Source organism: Grammomys surdaster, unplaced genomic scaffold, assembly GCF_004785775.1.
Source record: "Grammomys surdaster isolate TR1022 unplaced genomic scaffold, NIH_TR_1.0 169, whole genome shotgun sequence".
NCBI lineage: Eukaryota > Metazoa > Chordata > Mammalia > Rodentia > Muridae > Grammomys > Grammomys surdaster.
The window spans coordinates 4022211-4048412 of record NW_021604617.1 but is presented as its reverse complement, the minus strand read 5'-3'; the positions used below and the strand labels follow the sequence as shown (position 1 = coordinate 4048412).

Sequence of the window (26202 nt, the reverse complement as noted above, 5' to 3'; positions counted from 1 at the left end):
TGGAAGAGAGAATATAGAATACATATGTTGTAGTGTGTTCAGCAACCAGCTCAAAATAGATAGACCTGATGTAAACCCTAAAAGTATAAAACTTCTGATCATTAATTTATTTATTTATTCACTTTACACCCCAATATCTCCCCCCATCCTCTCAGTTCCCATTTCCCCCTCCTCTTTTCCTCTTGGAAGGGGAAGACAGCCCCTCTGGTATCACCCCACACTGGCATGACTCTCCCTGAATCTGATTCCTGTCTGTGGATCCTGTTCCCCTAACTGGGCTGCCTTGACTGGCTTTAGTGGGAGAGGATGCACCTAATTCTACAGAGACTATAAAACTTTTAAAAGAGCAGATAGGAAAGAAATCTCTGTGCCCTTAGACTAGGCAACCCACATGACGTCAAAACCAAAACCTTTTAAAAATATAAAATTAGATTTTACCACAGCGAAGGACATACATACTTCAAAGGATAGATGAAATGGCACAGTCTAACAGGAAACACTAGCAAACCACATAATATAGAAAAGGGTCCTCAAATTTCAGTGATATAAAAGCAAATGACCTAATAACAGGGAGTGAGGGCACAGGCCAGTTCGTGAGAATAGTGGCAGTTAAGAATGGAAAGGGGGAAGCTGGAGAGATGGCTCAATGGTTGAGAACACTGTCTGCTCTTCCAGAGGTCCTGAGTTCAGTTCCCAGTACCCTCACGGCAGCTCAAAACTGTCTGCAACTCCAGTTCCAAGGAATCTGACACCTTTAAACACCAATGGACATTTAAAAAAAAAATTAAAACAAAGAAAGGAAGGGGTGGGCGGGTAGGATAATTGCAAAGGGTACCGGGAAGCGCCTCATGGTGGACATGCCTTTCACACACTAGCTATATGTTTGTACATACATGTTAAACTTTGATACATACAATGTACAATGTACCAAGTTGTGCATCAAGTAGGCACATTTATTTTATATCAGACATACCTTAGAAGTTCAATACTTTCCACTAATAAAATGTATAGTGTCTCATGTGCTTCTCTGTGTTGTTATCTTTCTGATTTTTTTCTTTTTTTGTGTGTGCTTTTATTTGTCTTTTACCTTTTTGTGTTTTCTGTCCAAATTCTGCATTAATTTTAAAATAGCCTGCTTTGTGTTGATATATATGACACTCTTAGCAAATTCTTTTTATAGTAAGATTCAGAAATGTTGCTATTTTTTTTCCAAGAAGATCATGAGATATGACATTTAAAGACTTCCAGAAGCCTCTTTATATTTGTCTATTTAAAACACAAGTAAAAAGCTCGTGATCTGGTTCAGCCTACCAAGAGACTTGCTTCCATCCCATGACCTGAAGACCCACATGGTGGAGGAAGGGAACCAACTACCACAAGTTGTTCTTTGACCTCCACACATATGCTGTGGTGCATATGGATGTGTACACACACACACACACACACACACACACATACACACACACACACACAAATCAATAATAAGCATGATTTCAAAAAGAAAAATAAAGTGCAACATGAAGAGGCTGTCTATAGAATGTGATTTTTATTCCATTCTGAGTGATCAAAATTTCTCCTACATTGTCTGTTCTGATTCATTCACTAATTCATTCATTCATTCATTCATTCTCCACCAAATGTATTTCTGGGGCAGGATTTGAAAATACAAGACTCTGACAGTAAACTTATCTGAATGTACAACTGTGTATAGCTGCAGTTTATGTATTACATGAAACTCTATTAATGTGAATTGCAGAATTCTGACATCTGAGTGGTTTGATTTTATTTGACATATTATCCTTTAAAAATAAGAAAACTGCCTCCACAAACTTCAGTATCTATTAGTGAAATTGAGTTCTTATTTTTGAAAAGTAAGTTTTCTGAACTGCACCATTTGGTTTGTGAATTCATGAGTGCAGTTGGGATGTAGGCATTGTCCAGCCCAGCTTGTCTTTTACTGTGGGATTCCTATTTCTTGATAAACAAACCCAGTTTGAAGATTTATTTTTTATTTCCATGGGCAAAGAAGAATCCTGTCTTTTTCAATTTTCTTTCCTTGGGCACATCACAAACATCTTTCCTACAATTCTTTGGGTCTATTGTAGTGGAGCCAATTCTTCATTTTCTCTGTCTCTCACCTGCTTCTGTCTATTTATTTGTGTATAAGATGTCAAAGGAAAGCAAAAAGCAACACCTCAAAATACCACCTTGAAAGCGAAAATGCCAACAAATTCTTTTCTGCACCTGAAGCTTTTAATTCTTTAATCCACCGTGGAATGTTGCTTAATTACATATTTTATTATGCAGAACTGAAAATTATGTACTTTAGTTTTCCAAAAACGATTTGAAAGCATGGACTGTTTATAAATAGAGGGAGGATGGCCTGCCTCTGCTTTTTCTCTTACAAATATTTGTGGGGGTTCTCTTAAAACTTGGCTTTTGGAAAATTCTCAGAAAGCTCTGGGGGAACAAAAACCAATATTTTAATTTTTTTTTCTCTAAGAAATTAGAAGATTCATTACTTGACGAAAATGTAGCATGATGTCGCAGTATCATGATAGGCAAAGCCTGCCGAACGTCTGGGTTCTTTTTGTAGATGCTTTGTCTTAATTTCAGAGAGTTTCATAAAGTATAAATAGAAAAAATGTTAAAATTGTTGAGTTGAAGGATGACTAGGGTTTTTTTTTTCCTTTTTCATGTTTTCCTTTTTGAGTTTTGGTTTTGTTTTTACAATTTTCTAATAGTTTCTTATGAAAGGAAAGTTGATGTGTATAGCTCTCATTCATACAAAGACAGCAGAATTTGGGGTTGTACTCCTGGGTGAAACATCTCATACGCTCGGTTTAAATCAGTGTTTAACTTGCTCTTTTAACAAAATGCATGTTGCTTTGTGTCTGTGAAAGAACCGAATTTCATTGAATTCTCACTATATTGGAGAAATTTATTGGGAAGACGGGGAGGGGGGGATTGGATTTGTGGTTCGTGTGGCCTCTTTGTAGCTGAACGAGTCTGTTAGCATATTTGAGCTTTCTTGTTCACGTGCCTTTGAAGTAAGTGTTGGTATCTGCCGGGAAAGACTCCTAGTGGAACGGAGAGCTTTAAAGAAGACATGAGGATGTCTTAGAAAATGGAGCCCTCTTCAAATCTTGCTCTCAGCTTAAAACACGTTGGAGGACAATGCTAACGGAGAGGCTTCAGCCAGTAGGCTGCCTTTGTATCGGACAAAGTTAAAACTGCAAATGACTGGGTGTGAAACTTGTCTCCACAATGGAGACGCTGTTCAGCAGGTCTGTGCCCCGGATAAAATGCTCCTTTGCATTGTCTTGCTACAGAGGCAATGTGTTAACACACACACACACACACACACACACACACACACACACACGTTTAAGTGTGTGTACTTTAACATTCTGTCCTAAAAGGCACTGTCAGATCTTTCACGAGGGGCAAATCAGACAGTGATAGACATCACTTCTTTCTTGGAGGATGTTGTGGCATGAATTAAAGGCTCACCAGAATGAGGCCTTATTGGAATGTATTTCTGACTGAGCTCGCAGTAATGAAATGATGTTCGGCATTCAACTGGGTGCATAATAGACCGCTTGTCCTGGCTCTTCCTTGTACACAGCCCCGCTGAACTTCTCAGCCGTCACGATTAAAGCCAAGCCTAAGTCAAGTGCTTTGATTACAGTAGTTGTATTAGCAGCTGGAAATAGCCCATAGGAAAAGATGACTTCATACCCATCTTTGGCGAAAGGAAAATAGCCGCAGTTTAACTTTACCGTGTCCTTTTCATAGAATTAGATGTGTGTGTATAAATATACATATATGTAGAAGAATATAAGAAAGGCTTAAAAATGTTGCTCATATTTTAAACATTAATTCCAAACTATTTTTATTTAACATATGGTATTGTTAAACAGGTATAGTATTCTTGACATACACCTTCCACCACATTTTGTTTGAGGGCACTTTATATTTTATCAAAAATTGTGCGTTTTAATAGATTGTAGCTCAGCTTTTGTCCAAAGACATGCAAGTATCCACTATTTACATTTAAACGAGTGCTTCAGAGGGAACACTGAATCCAAGAATAGGCCCCTTCAGAGACTTCCTTCTATGAATGTTTTCTGATGGCTCCTGGTATGGAGCTGCTGTGTTCCCACGCTGCCATCCACATTTCTGGCTGGCCTTAGCACAAATAGTCCCATCTCCATTGCTATAGTACAGGCCATACACATTTTAATTGCTCTTGCTGAAAATATCACCAAGCAGTTCATAATATCTCATTTATTGAAAATATTGTGACAATCAAGGACCTTGTTATCAGCCAAATGTGAACAACTGGGACTAGGGAAGAATTTAATAATAGCACGTGTGGGACACTCATTTCCAATCACTCCTGAACCATTTAATTTTTTTTTTTCTATTCAAGCTATGTATTTTCGGTAAGCATTGTTAACTATAGATACTACTAGGGGCGGATGCTTAAGCTCAGAATTCCTTAGTACTAAATGCCAGTCAATACGCATTTTATACATATGTACAGACTTTTGTTACCAAGTGCCACACAGGTAGGGCACACACACTCGTCACCTTTGTTTTCAAAGGTTATTGTGTCAACTCTGCATATTGTGTGGCAAGAAGATACTATCAACAACATTTTTTTTTTGCATAATGTGCAGGTATTATATGGCCACAGAGTGTAATACAAATTAGTGGCAAAGTGCTGAGTGTAGGGGGCTATGACAGACTCAGATGCACACGGTTGACTATTACCCGGAAATTACCTGACTCTGCTAAGGTTCTAACAGCACGAAACACTATGTCATGTCCAGCGTTCAAACACCTCTGAAACGCTAGGACACAATGAAGCTTGTTAAAGGAATTTTACCAACAGCCGTAGGCAACAAGAGAGACATGGGTGACAATGACATTGTGGGCGGGGTGGGGGGGGGACAATATGGATCACTAGGGGAAATCTTCTGAAATGCGCTGTCTTCAACAGGTTTGCCCACTCCATCGTGACTACCGTGGCTTGCTAAATATGTGCTTTATCCTAAAGTAACAAAACCATGCTGACCTGAAATTTAAAGCATCTGATAATGTCGCTGGCATAATAGTGTTGTTTTCCAACACACTCATTTCCTAGGATACAGCAATTCAAAATAATTCAGACTGTTAGAAACGGGAAAAATCTTACTCGCAACTTGATTTCTCCTTCCAAAAACCTATCGAATTTTACACCTATTTGATATCTTAAATGTTGGGCTGTTTAAAAAAAAAAAGCATCAATTCTGCTTGATGTTCTGTCTAAGCTTAAAACTGGGAAAAGGAGGCCACAGATGATAATCTGTAGTTAGCCACATGTGACTTGTTTTAGGCTTTTTTTTTTTAACATTTAAAATTAGCTTGCATTATCTTAATTCAAATGCCTTTGGCTCAAGTAATTACTTTCCTCAACTCCAGCAAACAAGAAAGTTTGCATTGTTTTCTCATTTAATAAAAAGAATCAGAAGTTAGTTTGTAGCAGAACTGCAGCCTTCGGAGGTGCTCAGCTGTGCTTCAAAGTAAATCCATCAGTGGAGTTTTCAAGGAACCCATTTTAGACCAACAGGAAAGGCCTGCAGTCCCCAGGTATGAGCTCCCCAGGCCTGAGCAAATGCTCCTCAGGAAGAGGGTAGCTGCAGAGCCCTGGCTCCACCAACCTAAATATCCCCATCAACACTCAGGGAACCCTAACAAAGGGATACAAAATACAAGCAGAGAAACACAACAAACAAAAGCTTCCCTGGAGCCACAGCTGCTACGACTGGGCCCGTGATGCTGCAGTTTAGACTTGGAATCCAGGGGTCTCCCTCCTACTTTCTTCATGTATTTGATAAAGGCAGTCAAATCAGGTCAGGGTAATTCACTATGACTTGTGAAAGAAATCAAAACCAAACAAGCCCCTGCCCTAAACTGTTCAGATTCTCACCCAGGAGGCCCATTCGTTCCCTTGTTTTTGCTGCTATTGATGGCTTTTAAAAATGTACCCTAGCTTGAAGAAGAGTATTGCCCTAATTGGAAGATTGTGCGGGGGTGGGGGGTGGAGCAGGTATGGTTATTCCAAGTAATTAACTGCTACAGTAATATTTCTGTTGGAGTCTTGGACTCCGTTGAAATAACCAACAGCAGATTATCATCTGCATTGTGGAATTCCACAACTACTGGACTACTGCACATATGTGTAGCTTGAATTGAGGATCTCAGGGAGTGTTCAGCTGCTCTTTTCAGAACCCACAGGCTATCACCAAGAAAGCATGGGCGTGCACCTACATGACACAACCGTCCTTGGGCTCGGTTAAAAGTTACTTCACATAAGCAGACAAACCCTGCCATGTCATACCGTACAAACAATTTTAATCGTGTAGTTACAGTCAATAACCACTCCTAATCAGCACATCTCTGCATAAAGAAAACTGTGATACACTTATTAAAAACAGCAGCTGTAACAAAATAGCTGGTGTTTTCATAGCCATAAACTCATAAAAAAGAAATACACCTTTATACAGAAACTTTATACAGATGTCGCTTTAAAATTGATTGTAAACCAAAGGAAGACACATTCCAAACATCAATTATTTTCACATTAATTGCATAATTTTCTAAGGTGATCTATTAGTTTTATTTACCTAAGCTTATTTGCATGATAGTAAAAATTGCATACAACCAGGAGAACGAAGCTTCTAGAGTGAATTGCTTGGATAACATAGACTTTTATAGGCAACTGTGTAAAGCACATTTTCTCTATTTAAAACTTTTAAGACACTTTGTTTTACTGCCCATCAAAATACAGTTATAAATAGAAAGGAAAATCAGTATGGTAACAAGAGAAGCAACATTACATTTAACAGAAACCTCCAAAAAAAACTTAATTATGACATGATGCTGCAGGATCTACAAATAAATAACACGACTAAATTGTGTTTCACATTTTCTTTTCCTTAAAAAAAAAAAAATCATGTAACAATGAGGATGAAAAAAAAATTACAGTGAACTTTTATTTCCAAAATAAAAAAAACAAATTTTAATTACGGCAGTGCCATATAATACAAGGCATTTGTTGGCATATGTCATCTTTAAACTGCATTCCACAGTCTATAGTTCTTTTTTAACATACAATCGAGTAACAAACTCTCTCTCTCTCTCTCTTTTTTTTTTTTCCTTTTTCTCTTTAAAATAAGGGGCCAGTTTCCAAAGACTAGTGTGGAGTGTTACAGAAATAATTAAAGAAAAGGCAATCATAATCACAGAAGTTATAATGCTTATTTGAGGCTCCAGAATAATAATAATCAAAAGGAAAACCAATTTCTGGTATCATGCTGACAGGGTACAACACCTAGGTGCAACCCTTGAACACAAATTCTACCGAACAATCCTTGACGTTTCACCTGGGGCTGCCAAGCAGTTTGTGTAAAACAGAGGAAAACCTTGGGTGCAGTCTGTCCTGTCCTTCCAACTTCCTGTTTGTGCAAGTTTCCGAAGATTCATTGGCCAAACAAACGATGAAGGTTTTTCTGAGCGAACACAAGGTGGACTTCTCATGTTGTTAGGAAATACCAGTGGTGCGGCTGAAAATAATACTGTTCTCTCAGTCTTTCAAGTCGGCATTAATGTCTGTGCTCCCTTCCACGGACAGCTCTTCCTCTAGTTTCACTGAAAAAAGGGTGTTGGTGTTTTTATCCTGGACACTCTCTTCCAAATCCTTAAGCAACTCCTCATCTTTGTACTCGGCCACATCCACCTCCAAGCCGGAGTTGTCCTTCAGCTTGCCATGGTGCTTAAGGTAGTACCGCTGGTTCTGAAAGAACTTGATGATGGTGTACTTCGGAAGGTCCAGCTGTGCCGACAGAGTCTGGATGGCCTCTTCATCCGGATACAGGCCCACATCTTGGATGAAACTCTGAAGGATCCCCAGGGCTTCCACGGAAATTTTGGTTCGTGGCCTGGTCTTCTGCCGGTTTTCCTCATCGGACTCTGCGGATGAGGCCACGGTGGGCTGCCGTGGGGGGAGCCTGGGGCCCGCCTGGGGCTGCGGCTGTGGCTGTGGAGGTGGTGGCGGTGGCTGCTGTTGCTGCTGTTGCTGCTGTTGCTGTTGCTGCTGCAAAGAAACAAGCAGACAGTCAGAGCTGCTCGGAGCCTGCAGGAGTGAGAGAGTGGGTGCTTGCCAAGCCTGTGCAGTGTCTGGGGGTGGGGGGTGGGGCTGGAGGGAGACAGACACACCGAGAAAGAGCAGGCAGCGAAACAGCCCACAGCCTTTATTAAATAAACAAAGCCACATTTGAGTTCAGAGCTGGGCAGCTAGGAAGCCATGTAGCTTGAAGGGCTACTGTGCCCGTTGACCATTGATCTGTGGAGGAGAAAAGCAACTGGAAAAAGTTGAGCCAGACACTCTCTGGAAAAGGCTATGTACCAAAGGCGGCCACCAAAGCCCATCATGATGTCATTCATTAACAGACTTAAAAGAAGAATCCTTAGCAAGGATTCCAGAGATACCGTCAGACGGTTGAGCTATCCAGCCACGGGGAAAGCACTGTGCCTGGCCATATTGCGTTCTCCGCAGGGAAAGCCTGGCTATGCTGCGTTGTGTGGCTGTTGCACGGAAGGAGCACAGCAGTGGCTGCTCTCATACAGCACACCTCTTGGAGGTGCAAAGATGTTCTATCAGACAGTTCCAGTTCTCTCTCTTTTACACACACACACACACACACACACACACACACACTTTCCTAGTGTTTGCAACTATAGGCTAACGCTAAGTTTTTTTTTCTTTTACCCCCTTCAAATAAAGGTTCACTCCATTCTACGCCAGCTGGCGAATTGTTTTGTCTATAGTAAACTACGATGTGATTAGGCTTTAAATTTAATGTATACAGACACTTTTTCATAATTAGTATCTGCATATGTGCTGTAATTCCTGTACACAATTATACGCAACAAACGTGTGGCGTGTGTCTACTGTGCACTCGACACCCATAATTCTTAGCAGCCAAGCCAATCAACCCCGGGTGCGCAAAAGCTGCGATGTATTAGAACATTCGTCCTGTGCGTAAGCTTTTCCTCTCATCCCCCTAAGAAGCAATTTTATTAAAAACAATTTACATTTTCAAACAAGTACTATTTTTATTACTTAACATATATCTTTCTTGTCTTTGTTTTAACTGAAACAGTTGGTTTTTCTGGCTTTCACGATTATTTTAGTGCTTAATATCCTAAGGGATTCTCTTTTTCAATTTGTTTTATCTTTAATAAATACTCAAGGATTTTTTTTTTCCTGGTGGATGGATAACTCTATTATTTTAGCTACAGATATCTATAGAGCAATACCAAGAAGGAATGCAAGAGATCCAACAAAGATGTTAGGCAGGCTTCTGGGACCCCAGAGGCAATGGCATTTCCCTTAAAGGAGAAAGCTAAGAAACAAATCTTCAGATTTAGCAGAAACAAGTTACAAAGCTTAAATTCAACTAGCCACAGGAGCCCCAATACGTGGTCTGGTCCACAGCTTTTTAATCAAGTTCCTCACGGGCAGCAGCCTTTCAACAGATGAAGTACCACGCCCCGCAGAGGCTATATTCAAGCACGGACTGAAGTGCTGGCATGGTGGGCTCTGGCCAGATATCTGAAAACCCTGACTGAGGGAACCGGCCTTCCCAATACCCTCTTTTTCTCCCTTTCTCCTGGCACAGGAAACTGGTGCCCGCTCACCTGAGGGGCAGCATGGGGCCATGGTGCGGGGCTCAGCAGGCTTGGTAAGAAACCGCCTCTAGACTCTCCTTTCCCAAGGGTGCTGGGAGAGGGGCTCTAAGGAAAGACAAACAAACATGACTCGCCCCGTCCTGCCCTGGGATGGGTGGGGAGAATATGTGAGGTGAAAGCCCAGATGAGAGAATAAAGATAAAGCAGGATGCTAGGTGGGTTTCCCTCCCCCCTCACTCTGGACAGACTCTGAGGTATAAAATGTGTGACCTTCTTCTAAAGCTGGCTCCTTTCCTCCAGGGTAAGATGGTTTTAATCAGGGAGTAGGTGGTGTTTTAAATTAGAATTTTAGAAACACACACCAAAAGATATGTTCTAAGCTTTCATAGTCAAAACCCAATGCTAATCAAGACAGCCCAAAAGGGAGCTCCTTGCCATGTTAGGGCGAGGAGATATATAACTCAACAGCTGGAAATGTATCCCCTAGGCAAGATGGCAGTGTGACGGACGGCCGTCTCCTGTAGAATGCCTGTACGTAGACTGTGGGAAGAGGAGAACCGCTAATCTCCCTGCTAAGTTGAAGGCTTTGTTTAGTCAGTGCTACGCTGAATTGGCCAAGGTAAACGAACCTGTATCTGTTCGGCCGGAACATGGATGATGTGGGGAGGTCTGTCGCCATGGTGATGCACGGCATTGCTCTCCTGCTCATAGATGGCGTCGCGCTCAGGCTGAGGCAGACTGAGGAATCTTCGGATCATCGACAGGTTCTCCCACAGGGTCCTGTTTTCCGGAGAAGGGTCTTCTTTCCAGCGCAACAGCTCACACAACCATCCCTGAGGAGGAGAGGATAACAGGTCAGTCAGTGCTATGGCTGCGATCTTCCATGGATGCTAAACTGGAGACTCCTCCAGCCCGTAACTTTTTCATCCACACATCACACTCCAATCTGCTTTAGTCTTTTTTTTTCTCTCTCTCTTCTTTCTTTTAACCTGTTAAGAGAGGACAGTTGTAGCGATGGAGGAAGCAGGCTCTTTCTGACAGATGTTCAGGATGTTCGGATTTACAGCTTTACATCGTTAGCAGGCAGACACATGGGCTGGGAAGGTGGCTTGGTGGGTAAGTGCTTACTGAGTTACTATGCAGATGTGAGTTTGGATCTCAAGAATCCACATACAAGCCTGTTACCTGCTACCCCAGTGATCGGCTTGCCTGCCATAAAGACAATCAGACATCAACCTTTTGCCTCAGTACCTGTGCATCTGAGACTGTGCACACAAACACCGGAGGGAAGTAAGGACTCTAAGAGTAAGAGAACATTCACCATTAGACTGCAGTAAGAAAGACTGAATGGAAAGAAGCCGAGAGCAGGACTACTCAGCCCAACCTTCTTGTTTGTCAGTGTTCACTGGCCACTGAGGTGGCCAGTCAGTGAGAGAGAGAGAGAGAGAGAGAGAGAGAGAGAGAGAGAAATAGACAGGAATAAACCAGTGAGCACCAGCATGCTTGGGCATGAACATGCTTGGCTTTCTGGCTTTATTATGGGCATTTAGGAGAATTCCTCAATAAGAAACTTTCTTAAAGGGAACCTAAGTCCCGCTTTTATGTCAGCTATAGCACATGTATATTTTTCAGGGAAGAACTTCAGTAACTTTTCAGGGAAAAGAGTGAAGGACCAAAACAACAACAACAACATAAAGTGAAGGACAAATTCAACCAAGGCCACAATGCCACCCTGTGTGACCCTAAAAGTTTCAACAGAGGACACTTATCACCACCTCAAATTTTCATCTTGTCTACCCTACTGGGCCACGAGCAATAGGGTGGGAAAGTGGAAGGGGAGAGTGTACAACTGGGGTCTGCCAGCCAGGACAGCTCATTAGACTGTCAGGGGCATCTCACCTGGACACATTGGAAGGCAGCTCCACTACCTCACTGGCCTATTACCCCAGGATGACCTAAGACTGGCTCAAGTAGACAGCAGCCTAGCCCCTTCTAAGCACTCTCTAGAGATGTTCTACCCTATTCTTCTGCTTCCTCCCCACAAACCTTTAACTGAGGCCATCTATGTCCTTTCCTCTTCCCTGCTCTCCCCCACTCATTGAGGGACAGGCACCATTGCCCATTTGGGGCTCTGCTTTTGGGAAACTGGTCTAAAATGAAGGGCTTTCTTAGAAATTTCCAGAAAGCAAGTTGGAAAGGAATAGTCCAGACACTGTACTCTATTATGCTAATTTTAGATCTATCCAGGGAAGGTTCTGATTTTTACGTTATTGGGAGATGAAGCCAGAGAATTATACAACTTCCCTTCTCTTTTCAAACTGAATGAGACATTCAAAAGAAACTTCTTTTTGTGATAATGGTGAAAAGAAACCCAGGTCTTCTCCCAGGTCTGTCTGAGAGATTGTGTGTTTGTGTGTATGTGTGTATTTGGGGACTGACACATCTGTTTCCTAGCCTGACTGATTTCTTACCCTGCCAGAATACTCATGATTTGGGGTGAGTTGTGCAAATTTTACTCTTGCTTTGTTTTGTTTGTAGGGCTCAGTATAAAACCCAAGGCCTTATAGACAAGCTCTTAAAAAGTTTGGATACTTTTAACAGTTGTTTCCAATTTAAGCAAATACACACACACACATACACACACATGCACAAATAAATGCTCATGTGCACATGCATGTACATATATGAATGCTAACATACCTGTGTATATACATATATACATATGAAGGTTCATATGCACATAATGTGTGTATGCATGTATGTATGTATTCTCATATGCCTATGTTTATACACACACACACACACACACACACACACACACATGGATGTTCATATAATGCCACTGAACACACAATTCAAGATGAGAAGGGACAATTTACTGAAGAGTTAACCTGAAGGAACAACCACTAAAAAGGAAGACAAAAATCACTGCTGTGATGAAAGTTCAGGAGTCTGCTTCTATTTGACCACAGCGACTCTGCCTGTTTTCAGGCTGCTGTGAGCTGATGGAGTTTGCCGCTACTTGTGTGAACAGACTATAAAGTACAAAGTTTTACTTGAGAATTTAAAGTGTTCGAGACCCACCTGCACACATAACCTAGTCCTAGAGATATTATTCAGTTCTTCTGGGTAAACACTCACTATCTGGAGCTAGCCATAAAAAATATCATCTGTTTTCCTAGATCCATGCTATTTCATTACGTCATGTCTCTAAATGTTGTTGCTGGATAGGTTTAGATGTATACTGCCCTGGAGGCTTGAAGATAGCTGATTAAGATCACTTTCCTAACCACCTTGTCTGGATCCTTCAGCTATGACCTTGACACAACCTGGATGCTGGAAACTGGCCTTATTCACCATTCCAGAGAAGGAAGAAGGCTTGAGAAGAATACGGAAGAAAAGGCTTTCGAACTTGGCTGGTAGAATATTGTGCTAAACACTGAGTTGCCGTCATTTAATTTTTTTTTTTTTAAATAAATGCCTGTGGCTAAAAATTGCCGAGAGTTAAATTAAGAATGATTCATGTCAGAAAACCTTCTTGGAGAGTGCTGAAAACATTGATGGTCTCATATCCTTCAGAAAGTTCTTTAAGTAATGGCAGAGATCACTTGGTGCTTGGATGTAAGTGAAAAACATGTGGATCACAGATGTTCTTTGGAAAAGAAAATCATTAGTTCTTTTAAAACAGTTAATAATGACAGCTAATTCCTAAATAATCACACTCATGTGGGTTTAACAAATATTTCAGAAAGAGAACCCTGACTCATTCAACAAACATTTTGCCTATATTGTCACTTCTGTGTCTTCTGCACTTCCCAGACAGATTCTTATTTTTATTAATTGCCCATGACTAACATAACACTTCCAGTACTTTGCTATTAACCTCTGCCCTTAAATAATACTTCTAATTCCTTATCTAAAAATAACGCAATGAATCTGCGTTGAAGAGCGTTTCCGCTAGCCTTTTAGAGACAGGATGAGCTGAAGAGACTGAAATCAGATGCTTCATACAAAAATATTTGACAGTGCATCTGGGAACTGTTAAAACTCTACAAGGGTGTTCAAAAAAAAGGAAAGAAAGAAGAGAGAAAAGAAAATGGGTTGTACTTGTGTGAACTCTTAACTAAAGGGAAACACACATTTTTGACACCTTTTTTTTTTTCAGATGTCACAATAGAAATAGACTGATGTATCCCCCAACTAGGATTGGCAAAAACCCAACTAACCTGTTCTTATACTAAATACCTTGTGACAAGCTCAAATTCTATCCCTCTTTACTCCATAAGCCATGACAGTAACTTATGATTTGAAGAAAGCAACTAAAGAGGATATAAACGCCTTCTAATTCCCCAATACCTTCTCTTAGGCCAGTTCCCCAAATGTTAGAATGAATGCATGTGGAAAGGTGACCCAGAGGTCTGAACACTGCTAACATCTGACAAATAAAACCAAGACTTCCCTAGAAGTATCATGCTGCTTAGGGGGGGAAGAGAGAGAAGAATGAGACACCCTGCTTTGTTGTAAAATGTGAACATTATCCCTTTAGAAAAGATCTCTGGGATTTGCTGAGCCGTGTACAACCAGAGGCAGGTGGATCTGGAACTGCTTTCAAAATTAAATTAGATCACAACTCTTTGAATGGTAGAAAAGATGGTGGCCTAACAAGCCTTCACATAATGAGACCGAGCCTTTCTGAGAAAACTAAAATGGCACAAAGAGCAACCTAAACTTTAAATGTGGTAATTTGCCAAGCAGCATCACACTGCATCTAATGAGGGCAAAATACAAACAGTAGCCACATGTAAATAAATTAGTACAACTTCCAGGATGTTACTACTTTTCAAACTGACAAAGTTTAATTTGACACCTTCTGTTCCAAACCCTTTGTTTCTATTCAAAATCACGCCTTGAGCTGTTGCTATCAATCACAGCACTTCCCTATTACTTAAAAAAAAAAAAGAAAGAAAGAAAGAAAGAAAAAAAAACAAAATCCCAACAACAACAACAACAACAACAACAAAACCTGGCATGGACCCTGTGTAAGCTGAAAATGCCATGCAGATGAATTCTGAGATAATATGTTCAACCTGTTATATACAACACGAATCCTGTAAAGTTATGTATTGTAAACCTACATTTATTGAGAACTAAAAGTCTTAAATCCATCTGCCACAAAGGAGATACTGTTACGTACTTTATAGTAACCGACAGCCATCTGCAAATGCCTTGCTACGGTAAGCAAGAAAGCAGGGCAGAGGATGCTATGGGGAAGACAAAGGAGTAAGGAAGCAGCATCCTTTTGACTGGTTTGGGATTGGGATCTATGTAAGACTGGGGGAGAAACGGGGAAGAGAAAAAGCAGAGTGACTGCCAAACCCGTGTGACAACAATCCAAACAAGCGCGGCGACAACACAATGGCATTTATTATGGTCCATGAAACACTCGACTGTATGCTCATTTTAAAGGAAAAATTAGCAGTTCCAAACTCAATATTCTAATGATGTGCTTTGCTGACAGAATCTTGTTGTGCCACATTTAAATCAAAACCCTGGCACCTCTATTTCTCAGCTGCTAATTTCCAACCAAACTCAATCTCTGATTTCCATATCATTTTGTTTTTTGTTTTTTTTCCTTAGAGCAGTGAGTTCGAGTCAATTCACTGCTAGCTAACACTGCAACACAGAAGGGTACCCAGTGATTCTGAGGCAGGAAATTAATGCCCCCTAAGAAACGAATTTGTTAATACTTGCAAATCTTCTCATACACAGAGATGCTTGCAAGGTCTGGTCTGGGACAAAGCTGAAAGTTCTTAACACAACTAGTTTTCAAGGGGAAATTAGACTTTGATACTGTGCATGTTGGGGGGGCACTTAATGCAATACGCATATGTATATAATACCATTATGTACATATACATTTTAAAACTAAGAGCTATAAAGAGAAAGAAAAATGGCATGCTTTCCTGCTGCACCTAAGAAGGGAAAATACATTAAAAAAAATAGAATGGTAATTTGAGTTCTAAAAGGCAAAACATTTTAAAGTCTGTATCCATCCCCATCACCTTCATCTTTTATGTGTTATTTGCAGGAGTATTTTCTTCCAATCTCTAGGGCATATCGTGTAATATATGATATTAAAAGAAATCAATCTAAATAGGAAAGTGTTTGATACAAACATTTTAGTGCAAAGCATGAATTACAGTTTTGCAAGTGGTGGGAACAAGGACGGAGTACGTAATCCATTAAACAGTGCTTCTGACAAAAAAATTCACTATTGTAGACTGAACTACACTAGGCGTTTTGAATGAGCACATTTTCAAAAACAAGTAACTATAAAGCTAGCAATTTATCATTCAGGAAATAATTTCCTACTTTTAAAAGAATCTGTAAGTGTTACTTATGCAAATGAAGACAGTTTTTAATCTGCCCACAAACATGCTAATAGAGGGCAATTTTTTTTTATTTACAAAGCTGCCGGCACTCAAGGGTAATTTTACATCGGTGTTCTCCTATAAGATGGGGAAATGGGTTCTAATTGTCAGAACTACCAAATCTGTCACCTTTAGCATAAAGACTTAAGATGTAACAAAAGGTGTCACGTGACTGCTGAGTTTTAAACCACCTTTTGAACATTATAGGAAGGCCCACTTTAACATCTTTTAGGATTTATATACACTGTACCCCAAATGTAGCACTTAAACATTATTTGTAGGGTTCCCACTGCAAAGATACTCAAGATCTACGTGTGAGGCCTGGATGCCTCTCAAGCCAACTTACCATCTTCCACCCCAAACACACCCAACACTGAACGCCGAGAAGTAAAATCCATGGCAGAGCAACACTGAAAGCATTTTAAATTATTTACTAGGTTAAAAGGGTGAGATGATACTTTAAATACATCAGATTTCATCATCTGGGCCATTTTTTGGTGGCAAAGTGGTATTGATCTTTCCAAACACTTAAAATTAGCTAGTTTGCAGAAGGTCATTATTTGATTAAAGGCATTAAAGTTGAGGCCATGAGGCGACACACTTTTTCTTCTTTCTCAATTCAAATCATCACATAATTTAATAAAGAGGACCCTATCATGTCCTGTAATAAAAATACTTGTCTTAGGGTAGTGTTCTCTACCTAACATATTAACCTTAAATGCCATGAATTTCTTTAGAAGGGAAATCTCCGATCTAGTCGATTATTCTTTGGACTAAAGAGAGATTCCAGCCATTAACATTAACAAAGACCCCATCTTCTTTTCCATAGCTGTAGTAAGAAGCACACCCATTTTTCTCTTCCATTTTCTTCTACAACATCGATTGCAGCACAGGTAGTCTAAGCAGACACTGGAGTAACTTCCCCGCTAAGTTAACATTGGTTTATCAAAGAAAACATGAAGAATAAATTTGAACAGAGATGTACCAGTAAAAGCATTTCCACATTCAAAGGGGCAAGTTAGGTTCATCTTCTCCTAAGCTGGGTTTTATTAAGAAATACAGCTTAAATATTCATGGGCGCCCTCTGATAATTCATTTTCAAAGGTGTGGCATCTGATACACTCGGTAAAAAGAAGGAAAAGTAATAGTGAAAATATTTTAAACTACTGCTATTCTAAACTCTTGAGATTATTGTTTTTTAGACTCCCAAGCTCCTTCCAGACTCTCCAGTTTATTTAAGGGACATAATATCTTAGCCAAAAATCTGTGGGTTTCTATATTGGGGTAATAATAGGCCATAAAAATGACTGTCTAGAAGTTTCTCATTTTGCCCCTTTGTTATTAGGAGGTTAAGCAGCTCTAGCACAGCTTCAGGAGATTTGTTATTACCATGAAAATAGCATTTACATACGCCTAGGAAGAACCTCTGGAATTTAGTGAGGCTGGAAGGGTGCTCAGTCACTGCAAACCATCTTCACTTTTCAATTTTGCTTACAATGCCATCGGATAACAACAACAACAATAATAAAAGTATCATTTGCTTTCATCTGTCTGTTTTTATTCCAGTCTCTTCCCTACTCTCTCTAAGTCACTGATACACAAGGCATGAGCAGGGTGGTTGTTCTTTGGCTACACACACACTGTTCAGGTCATAGCAAGCGTATAGAAAAAAAAAACAAAAAACAAAAAACAGCTTGGTAAGAGGAAACAGAAATGGCTGCTCGGCAGGAGAATCTCCCTAAATTAAAGGTATTTTCAGAAGAGAGAACTTGAGAAGGTATAAGAGGAAGACTGAAGACAAAAAGCAGAATTCTAAACAATTCACTAAACAGTTCTCAACCTGTGGGCTGTGACCCCGTTGAAGGTCGAACAACCTTTCCACAGCGGTAGCTTAAGACTGCCAGAAAAGAGAGATATTTACATTAGGATTCAAAGAAGTAGGAAAATTATAGTTATAGAACAGCAGCAAAATAATTTCATGGTTGGGGGTCACCACAACATGAGGAACTGTATTAAAGGGTCACAGCATTAGGAAGGTTGAGGACCACTGCCCTAGAAGACAATCTCACTTGACAGAAATATTAAGATTTCAAAACGAAGCTGGGATTTTATCTTTAAAACATTAGATTTGGAAAATGCCTTTGATTTTTTACAATATACTCCAAATTAAGACATGACAAAATCTTGCTCATATGCCTGTCACGTGAATGTGGACTTTGAAAAACAATCTTACCTGCCCCTGGACACATACACCAACCAGTGACATTTTTGATAGTATGTAGTACATTTTAGCAGAAAGATTTAGCCTTTCTTTACTATTTTGACACCTGACCTTCAACTCTTACATTTTCACTCTTATTCCTTATAAAGGATGTCTCATAAATGGAGAGCATCCCTGAGATTCATGCCATAAATTCTCATTAATTTTATCCTCTCCTTCCAGGACTAAGAACTGCCTACTCACTGGCTTCTTCAAACTGGGGCATCTCCTCCTTGAACTTATCCTTGGAGGCACCAAATTCTTTCAATTATTTCCAGTGGACAACTTTTCCTCTCTTGACTTAGAAGAGAATCAGACCAGTGGTGGTGACAACAGCTTTTATCAACAAGGAATCAGCATCACCACCTAAAGCTTAATGAAGTCCTACAAAAAGCAAATTAATGTGACTCTTAATTCAGTCCGTGGACTTGCAGGTGTGCCCTCCTGTTAGATACTGTGACTGTGACGTCGTTTACAAAGTTCATATCTGAAAACTCCCAATTGAGTTACCCACGCCCAAAGCAAAAAAAAAAAAAAAAACTCTGGAGTTTTAAATAAGTTTACAATATCTATGCTGGGCTCCATACAGCTATCCCTGGCCATGTAGGACCTATGGGTTTCAAGTGAGGTGTGTCTATGAGCTCTGAAAACTTTCAGACAGGTAAATAGATCAGGTTGATTTAGCTTTCTTGAATCCGCTTGACCATCTCTGAGAGGATTTGGGGAATGAGGCTGCAGGATGAAAATCTTCATACCTCTCATCTACCTTTTGCCTGTCTGTGCAGTCCTGTGGTTCAATGTGACCTCTAGAGATTCTCAACATAAGAGCAAAGCGAATGCCCTCAGAGACTTGCATTCAGTCCTATGCCTGGTCACACCCCTCACACTCTGGACTATTATCTACAGCTCGCCCACAAAGTCTCATGTTCTGTTTTCTATTCCTTTTACTCCAGAAGAAAGGCATTTCCCCTTCCAAATACTACTTCTTCCTCAAGCCACCATCAAGCACCTCAGTAGACCAATGAGGAACACATAGTGGAAAGAAAAGCATCAAAACGAACCTGAGCAAATCACCTCTCTCAGCCCCTGTGGAAGACTCCTCCTCTACAAAACTGCAGATAATAATGGTATTAACCTCCCAGTGGCTGGGACAAATGAGACAGATGCCCGATCTGAGATGACAGAAGAATATTGCAAAGTTAAATAAAAGCACTTAAACAACACACAGTCCATCTGGAAAGACACGATCCATCTGCAAAACTATTAGTTTAAAGCAGCTGTGACAAAGGTCAACAAGGGGCAGACATCAAGCCGGACAAAAGGAGAGAGAAAAAAAGCAATCCAGTTGAGGGAGGCAAGAAAAAAGAACGCCTTCCCTGATGAGGGCGGTGCTGGTCGAGCTTTAAAGAATGGGCCATATTGAAGGGGTTAAGCAGAATAATGGGGCTGGGGAGGAAGCCCAAAATGAATCAGCAAAGTGCTAGGGAGAAAAATAAGCCATGTAGTTGCTTCGGAATAGATAAAACTTCCCACGACCCTTACTGCACTGGCTTGAGAAGACGACTTAGTCACTGTAACCTCTTACCTTCTACACACTATGCCTCTGAGGTCTACAAAGTAGCTGGTGAGAAACCTTGGGCAGGTTTCCTCAGACCTCAAGTATCTCCTTTGCAAAAAAAGGAAGTCTAATTTTATCACCTAATTCAATGTATCAAGAACGAAAACAACATGCGGGGAAGGGGCTCAATACTCAGTAACATTCCAACTATTACTGTCATATATTGTCGCTGCCACTATCAAACGCGCATCATCCCACAGGGACTGGAACACATTATGGTGGCCAAAGAGCACAGCTGGGTTACCGTATCCCCCCCCCAAGCCCCCCCACCCCCCCCACATCTGGTTACATCCTAAACAACATAGCTCAGTTTACAGCTCTACTACCAACTCTACCCAGATGCTGGGATAGTGAAATATAAAACAGACACTCTTTTTGAAAGGTGAAAATGCAAATGGTAAAAATATCCGGCAATGATCCTTAAAAGACAAATAAATGCCTTTTCTGCACCAGTAACATCACTTTTCAATGTTTATTCCAAAGGAAAGATAAGGAAAGCTACACAAAATTCTTTGCGATAGCGTTTACATTCACATCATTCATGACAGCAAAAGTTGGAAGTAACCTAAATTCACTGATAGAAAATTGATGGCTGCTACAATATGCAAATGGACACAACACACACATATACATCTATACACACATATGCACACAAGTACATGCCTGTGTAGATAAAGAGCCTAAATCAGGATATTAAATCAGAGTATCTCTAGGTGATTGAGATTATGGATATTTTTATGTTCTTCCTTATGCTTGTATTTTCTGATTTTTCTGTAGTGACGATGTAATAAAAATATGCAGAGCAAATGGCTTTAATTAAAAATCTAATTTTTCTTGTCTGTCTCCACCATGAGCAATGTGAGTTCCTGTCATTCTAGCCCTTAAGAAGGTCTCTCACATTTCTTCCACACCTACCACTCTGGTCCTCCAGTCTTGAGCTCCATGTCTTTTTTTTTGGTTTTTCAAGACAGGGTTTCTCTGTGTAGCCCTGGCTGTCCTGGAACTCACTCTGTAGACCAGGCTGGCCTCGAACTCAGAAATCTGCCTGCCTCTGCCTCCCAAGTGCTGGGATTAAAGGCGTGCACCACCACCGCCCGGCAAGCTCAGTGTCTTAATCCCTGATGGCTTCTCTGTTCCAGCCCACCCACAGCCCTACTGAGCTACATTTAGCCCAAACAGATGTGAACAAAGGCCTGTGAATAGCAGACCCTCCCTCTGCACTCCTCTCAAGGGACCTGGAACTATCCCAGGGCTCACACTTGGGTGAGTGTAAAAACTTGCCAGAGGACTCACCACAACACACTCAAGTGCCAGTAAGTTGTAAGGCGAAGTTATAAAATGGCCCAACCGGGGCAACGGTAAAAGACAATGCGTATCTCTGTTATTCCTGAGGTCACACATATGGCTGCCAAGTCCAGCAGTCCAGATTGACAAGGAAGATGCTTTACTTAAAAAAACATACAAAATTTGAACTGAATTTGGCTTCCCAGGCTCACAGAGGCAGAGGACCAACAAAGGCTCCTACACAATGTTCTTACAGAAGGAAACTTAGGAAACCTGACTTCCTCCAAACCTCAACACAAACACACACACGTACTTACAAAGCAGATGCTTTTATACTGGGTGCTATTTTCCTACTGAAAATTCTGAAAAATCTTAAGAAAAGCGTGAAGCTAAATGTGGACACAGACCATGTGTGAGAGGGGAAAAAAATTATAAAAATGAAAATTCGTAAGATAAGCAATCTTTTAGGTGATTTACCTGATAGGATAGCTTGTTACCTTACACAGATAATTTACCACTAGATTATTTTAAACAAATATTTCTGTACTACACTTTCGACTGATTTATATAAAACTTTTCAGTACTGCAGACAGCTCCAGAAATGAGCTATACTTCCCATTATGCATAGTTAGAATTAGGGAATTAAAAATTTAAATCTTTCCTCTGTGATGTTCTAGGAGAAAGAACAAAGAAGTTTTAAGCCAAGAGAAGGCAATCTGGAATATATGAGTGGTGGGAGTCTGACCCCAAGAGGGACAACTGTCAGGGTCATTATGAGCCCCCAACCTGCTTATGACTTTGTTGATGAGTCCGTCTCATGGCTCAAAAAAACCACATAATGCGACCTCCATTATGCAAACCTTTTAAGCTAAAATGTCTTATTTGAGAGAATCAAATCTTGTGATTCACAAGTAGCCATCAAAGATAAAAAGCATGACTATGTCTGGATATCACGTGGGTCAGGGTCGATGGCCATACCAGGAAGGTTAAGCCTAGGTGTAAGCTACCTCTGTTACTCTTCACCTAAGCACAGCCCAGTGGAAAGCAGAAATGCCTGAGTGGGAGGCTGGCAGGTGCTCTGTCTCTATAGCATCCTCTCACTGTTCCATATTGTTTAGGAATGTAAAGTTTGGTGAGTCTACACCTGGGTCACTCTACCCATCTGCAGGTCACCACTGTGGCCATCCCCCAGACAGACACTCTGCAGAGGAAGGCTACCCCGTGAGCACACATACTGTGGGGACTTGTTTTTCCTAACGTCCAGGCTTCTGGTTTACATTGTTATTCAAAGTGTACCTCAACTGGTAAATAATTATTTATCTGCAACAAAGGCATTCTCTCACGAAGCACAACACTCGCTGTGGGCATCTATGCTAGAGACAAGTTTGTTGGTACAGTTTTTTGGGCTTTGTGTTAGATGTTACTACAATTATTGCAGGCCCCCTCTTACTATGCTTTGGAGTGACGGGCCCTTGAAAAATAAGCACACCAGAAAGCAATAAACAAATTGGAAGAAAATGTTTCCCAGGTAGATTCAAAAATTCCTCGGCTAATATGTTAAACATGTAATTGTTCCCTCTACCCAATTTATCATTGATCTCATCTCCTTGGTGCCACAGACCCTTCTGGCAGTCTGGGGAAAGCCCATGGATGCCTCCTTCAGAGGAAGGTTTTTATATGTTTGAAATAAATACATAAGATTACAAAGAAAACCAATTACACTGATATACATAATTGGTTTATGGATAACTCAGACAGGGGGGTAGGAATGGACCAGACTAAACCAATCTATTGAAAATTTCTGATGGAGTAAAAAGGGTGGTGTGTGTGTATGTGTGTGTGTTTAAATTAACACACTAACCTCCAATTTAAAGAAGTAGATTCCTAGCAATGAGGAAGTAAAACAGTATTTCAAGAGATCTGTCATGACATGATATGCTACAAAGATTTTTTTTTTTTTTTTTTTTTGCTGATGGCAAATTTGTATTACAAAGGTTGCTGGGATTTGTTGCTGGTGTGGATGACTGAATGAAACACCAACTTCCATTCAGAAGTCACACAAAATCAATCATTTCTTCTCATCCAATGTCATTGTCCCCTTGGGAAGAGGGAAACACAGGAAAAAACGCTTGAACAGGATGTGCCTCAACCTTAAATGTACATCTACATATATATTTCAAATATACACTCACGTGCTTCATATTATTTTTATAATTAATTTAGATAGGACCCAGCAAACAAAAACCTTTTTCTCTGTGCATTTGTGAAATAATTTCCTCCACCAATCCCAAAGGAACATGTTTCTTAGAAGTGGGGCAGAGTTAAACAGTTACTCCTAGCAGGATGGTTATTGCCCAAGGTGTCTCAGCTTCCTGCCAGAGGCCTTTCAGGGGTATACCTTTGAATATGTGCGTGCGTGCGTGCGTGCGTGCGTGTGTGTGTGTGTGTGTTGGAGAGGGAGTGTTGATAAAATGGTTTCCACAACATCAGATCCTGAGGTCAATCCAATGGGAGAGAGAATTTTTATCAGATTTATATAATTCGATTCTATTGAAGCTCACGCCTAAGATATGTCTATGTCTTAAGCAATGCCAATGGACAGCTATGCTAATGTATACGTAGCATAGCAGGTTTCCTGTTTGTGCTACAAACATAAAGAATGAGGTTACAAATTCTAAGTGGAGCACCAGTGTTCTAACCTGGCTAACTTCATCACTTAATCTGAGTCACTCTCAAGGCGAGTGAGGCTGGGAGAGCATCCTTTCAGAACTGTGGACCTGCTGCTGGGCTTTCCAAACAAACTAGGGTTTCCCAAATGGAAGGAGGTAAGAGAGCAGGGCGGACAACACAGGAGAGGCAGCATAGGGGATGGAACAAAGGCAGAGGTACTGGGGATAGAGATATGGGGTGGGTAGGAAGACAGGAGCTATGTCAATGACAGGAAGCTGCCTATCAAATGGAGCACTTGATCTGCTCAGTCAGTTCTAAAGGCGCAAATGGACATCCAATATTTGCCATTCAGATCAGAGCACAGGGCAGAAGACTAGTCCAATAGAAAAGGGAAAGAATTTGAAGAATAAACATTAAAAATGGGGCAGAGGGTAGGAAATAACTGAGCATACAACTATCTCTTAACTTTATATCACAATAATGATCAATGTAAAATCTACCCAGCGACAAAAACACAAACTCTGAAAATTCAGCTTGATGGATAAGGCTTTAGTCTTTATGATTATCCAGGGTCCAAGTTATTTAGTTTCTTTAATCAAAATTACTAAAATAAAATTATTCTGCATTAGGCTATTACCCTTCCCCCAATCCAGAAACAAAAATTAATTGCCAGCCAGGAAGAAAGAAGGCAATTTAGGCAGTAACAGCTTGGCATGGACTAAGCTGGATTTCCTAAGAGCATTTGTTTGTGAATCTATATTTTACATACAGCCTTTAGTTCCCTGACCTTATTGAAAGTAATTTATTTTCACCTAATCTGCATTTCATTTGGAGCACCAAACTTCCAGTGCAGTAGCCAAGTAGCAGCCGAGACAGGGAGCACTCATGTTGTTGCTGGGAGTGAATGTAAGAGATTCAAAGGAACCACTCGGGGTGGGGTGGTTCTCAGCAGCTACGCATGCTCCCTGTTACAAGTCAGGTGCCTGCAGATAAGTCTTGCATGTTCCTTTTTCCTCTGTGTTTTCTCCTTTCCTCTCCCAAACCTGTGATTTCTCACAAACCCCGGGTTTCTCACACTGGCCTGACTTCTACTTTTTCATGTGCCTGTCTTCCCAGAAAATGTCTAAAAGAATGGTGGCAGTTAAGGTGGATTTTCAGACGTTGGTTACAAACCTAAACTGACAATCTCAAGGAAGCTATTAACGGCGTTCAAACCACAGCATTCTGACAGTCACTGTCCCAGCACCCATGAAGCCAAGCCCAGGCTTCGACTGAATTCAACTCTTCTCCTGCTCTACTCTGTCTGGCCCTTGTCAAGTTGACAAGGCATAATGAAAGGCAGGGATTTCCCTCATCCCTAACAAGTCTGGTGTGAAGATGCCATCCATCCTGGGTGGCATCACCCAATTCTCACAACATGGAGTTCAGAAGCCAGCATCACACGCCACTCGTAAACTATTCTCCTTGACCTCAGACCCCAAAACCTCACATTCCCCCCAAAACAAAACCTTTCCAGTACTCAAGGCTTTTCCTCTTGTGTGATTTATTCTCAAGTTTAACCACCGCATGGGCAGTTCTACCCATCAAACCAGCATCCTCATTCAGGCTCTACACCTGTCTAGTCATAGATACGCACAACACCAGGCTCTACAATGGACATCAGACATAATGTAACTCAATCTATTTAACCTTTTGAAGAAGAGTGCAAAGCCTCAGACGCGGAACAACTCTCAGGGAAACACACAGCACAGTAATTTCTAGGGAAACTGGACCACAGCTCTTCAAGTCTCAAGGTTTTTTTTCCCCCAAAGATGAAGTTGATGTGAAGGGGTTTCCCTGGGGAGTATGCCGATAGCTACACACCTTTTTCCCATGAGGTGCCAGGCCCCCAATTCCTGCAGCTCAGAATCAAGTTTGAGTTATATTAATGACTTCAGCAAAGAGAAGATGAGACAAGACAAATGAGAACAGGAGAGTTAAGTCCAAGGGAAGGCAGGAAGAGCACTGAGTAGAACCCGTTTCTCTGGTGGCACACATCCAGGTCTGAAAGCCTAGAGCAGAGTGTGGCAGAATGGCTGGGGATGGGGCACCGAGTCAAAGTAGCATGAAGCACAGGTTGTTATGGCTACCGATCTTCATCCGTGACCTGTTACACACACACACACACACACACACACACACACACACACACACACACA

The 26202-nt window shown here is 40.9% G+C and overlaps 1 protein-coding gene across 6 annotated transcripts in view; it reads right to left on the bottom strand.

Moving 5' to 3' along the window:
* Nucleotides 1–3878: 3878 nt before the first annotated feature.
* Nucleotides 3879–26202, bottom strand: part of Satb1 (SATB homeobox 1) — a 96685-nt gene continuing 74361 nt past the window's right edge. For 3 of the 6 annotated variants that reach the window (XM_028766524.1, XM_028766523.1, XM_028766522.1), the window contains exons 10-12: nucleotides 10371–10574; nucleotides 9751–9846; nucleotides 3879–8143 (exon numbers count right to left, since the gene is read on the bottom strand). In XM_028766524.1, the coding sequence (XP_028622357.1) occupies nucleotides 7634–8143; nucleotides 9751–9846; nucleotides 10371–10574 (810 nt within the window). In that variant the 3' untranslated portion in view covers nucleotides 3879–7633. The remainder of the gene's footprint in view (nucleotides 8144–9750; nucleotides 9847–10370; nucleotides 10575–26202) is intronic. The other 3 variants (XM_028766525.1, XM_028766527.1, XM_028766526.1) reach the window with 3 other exon arrangements.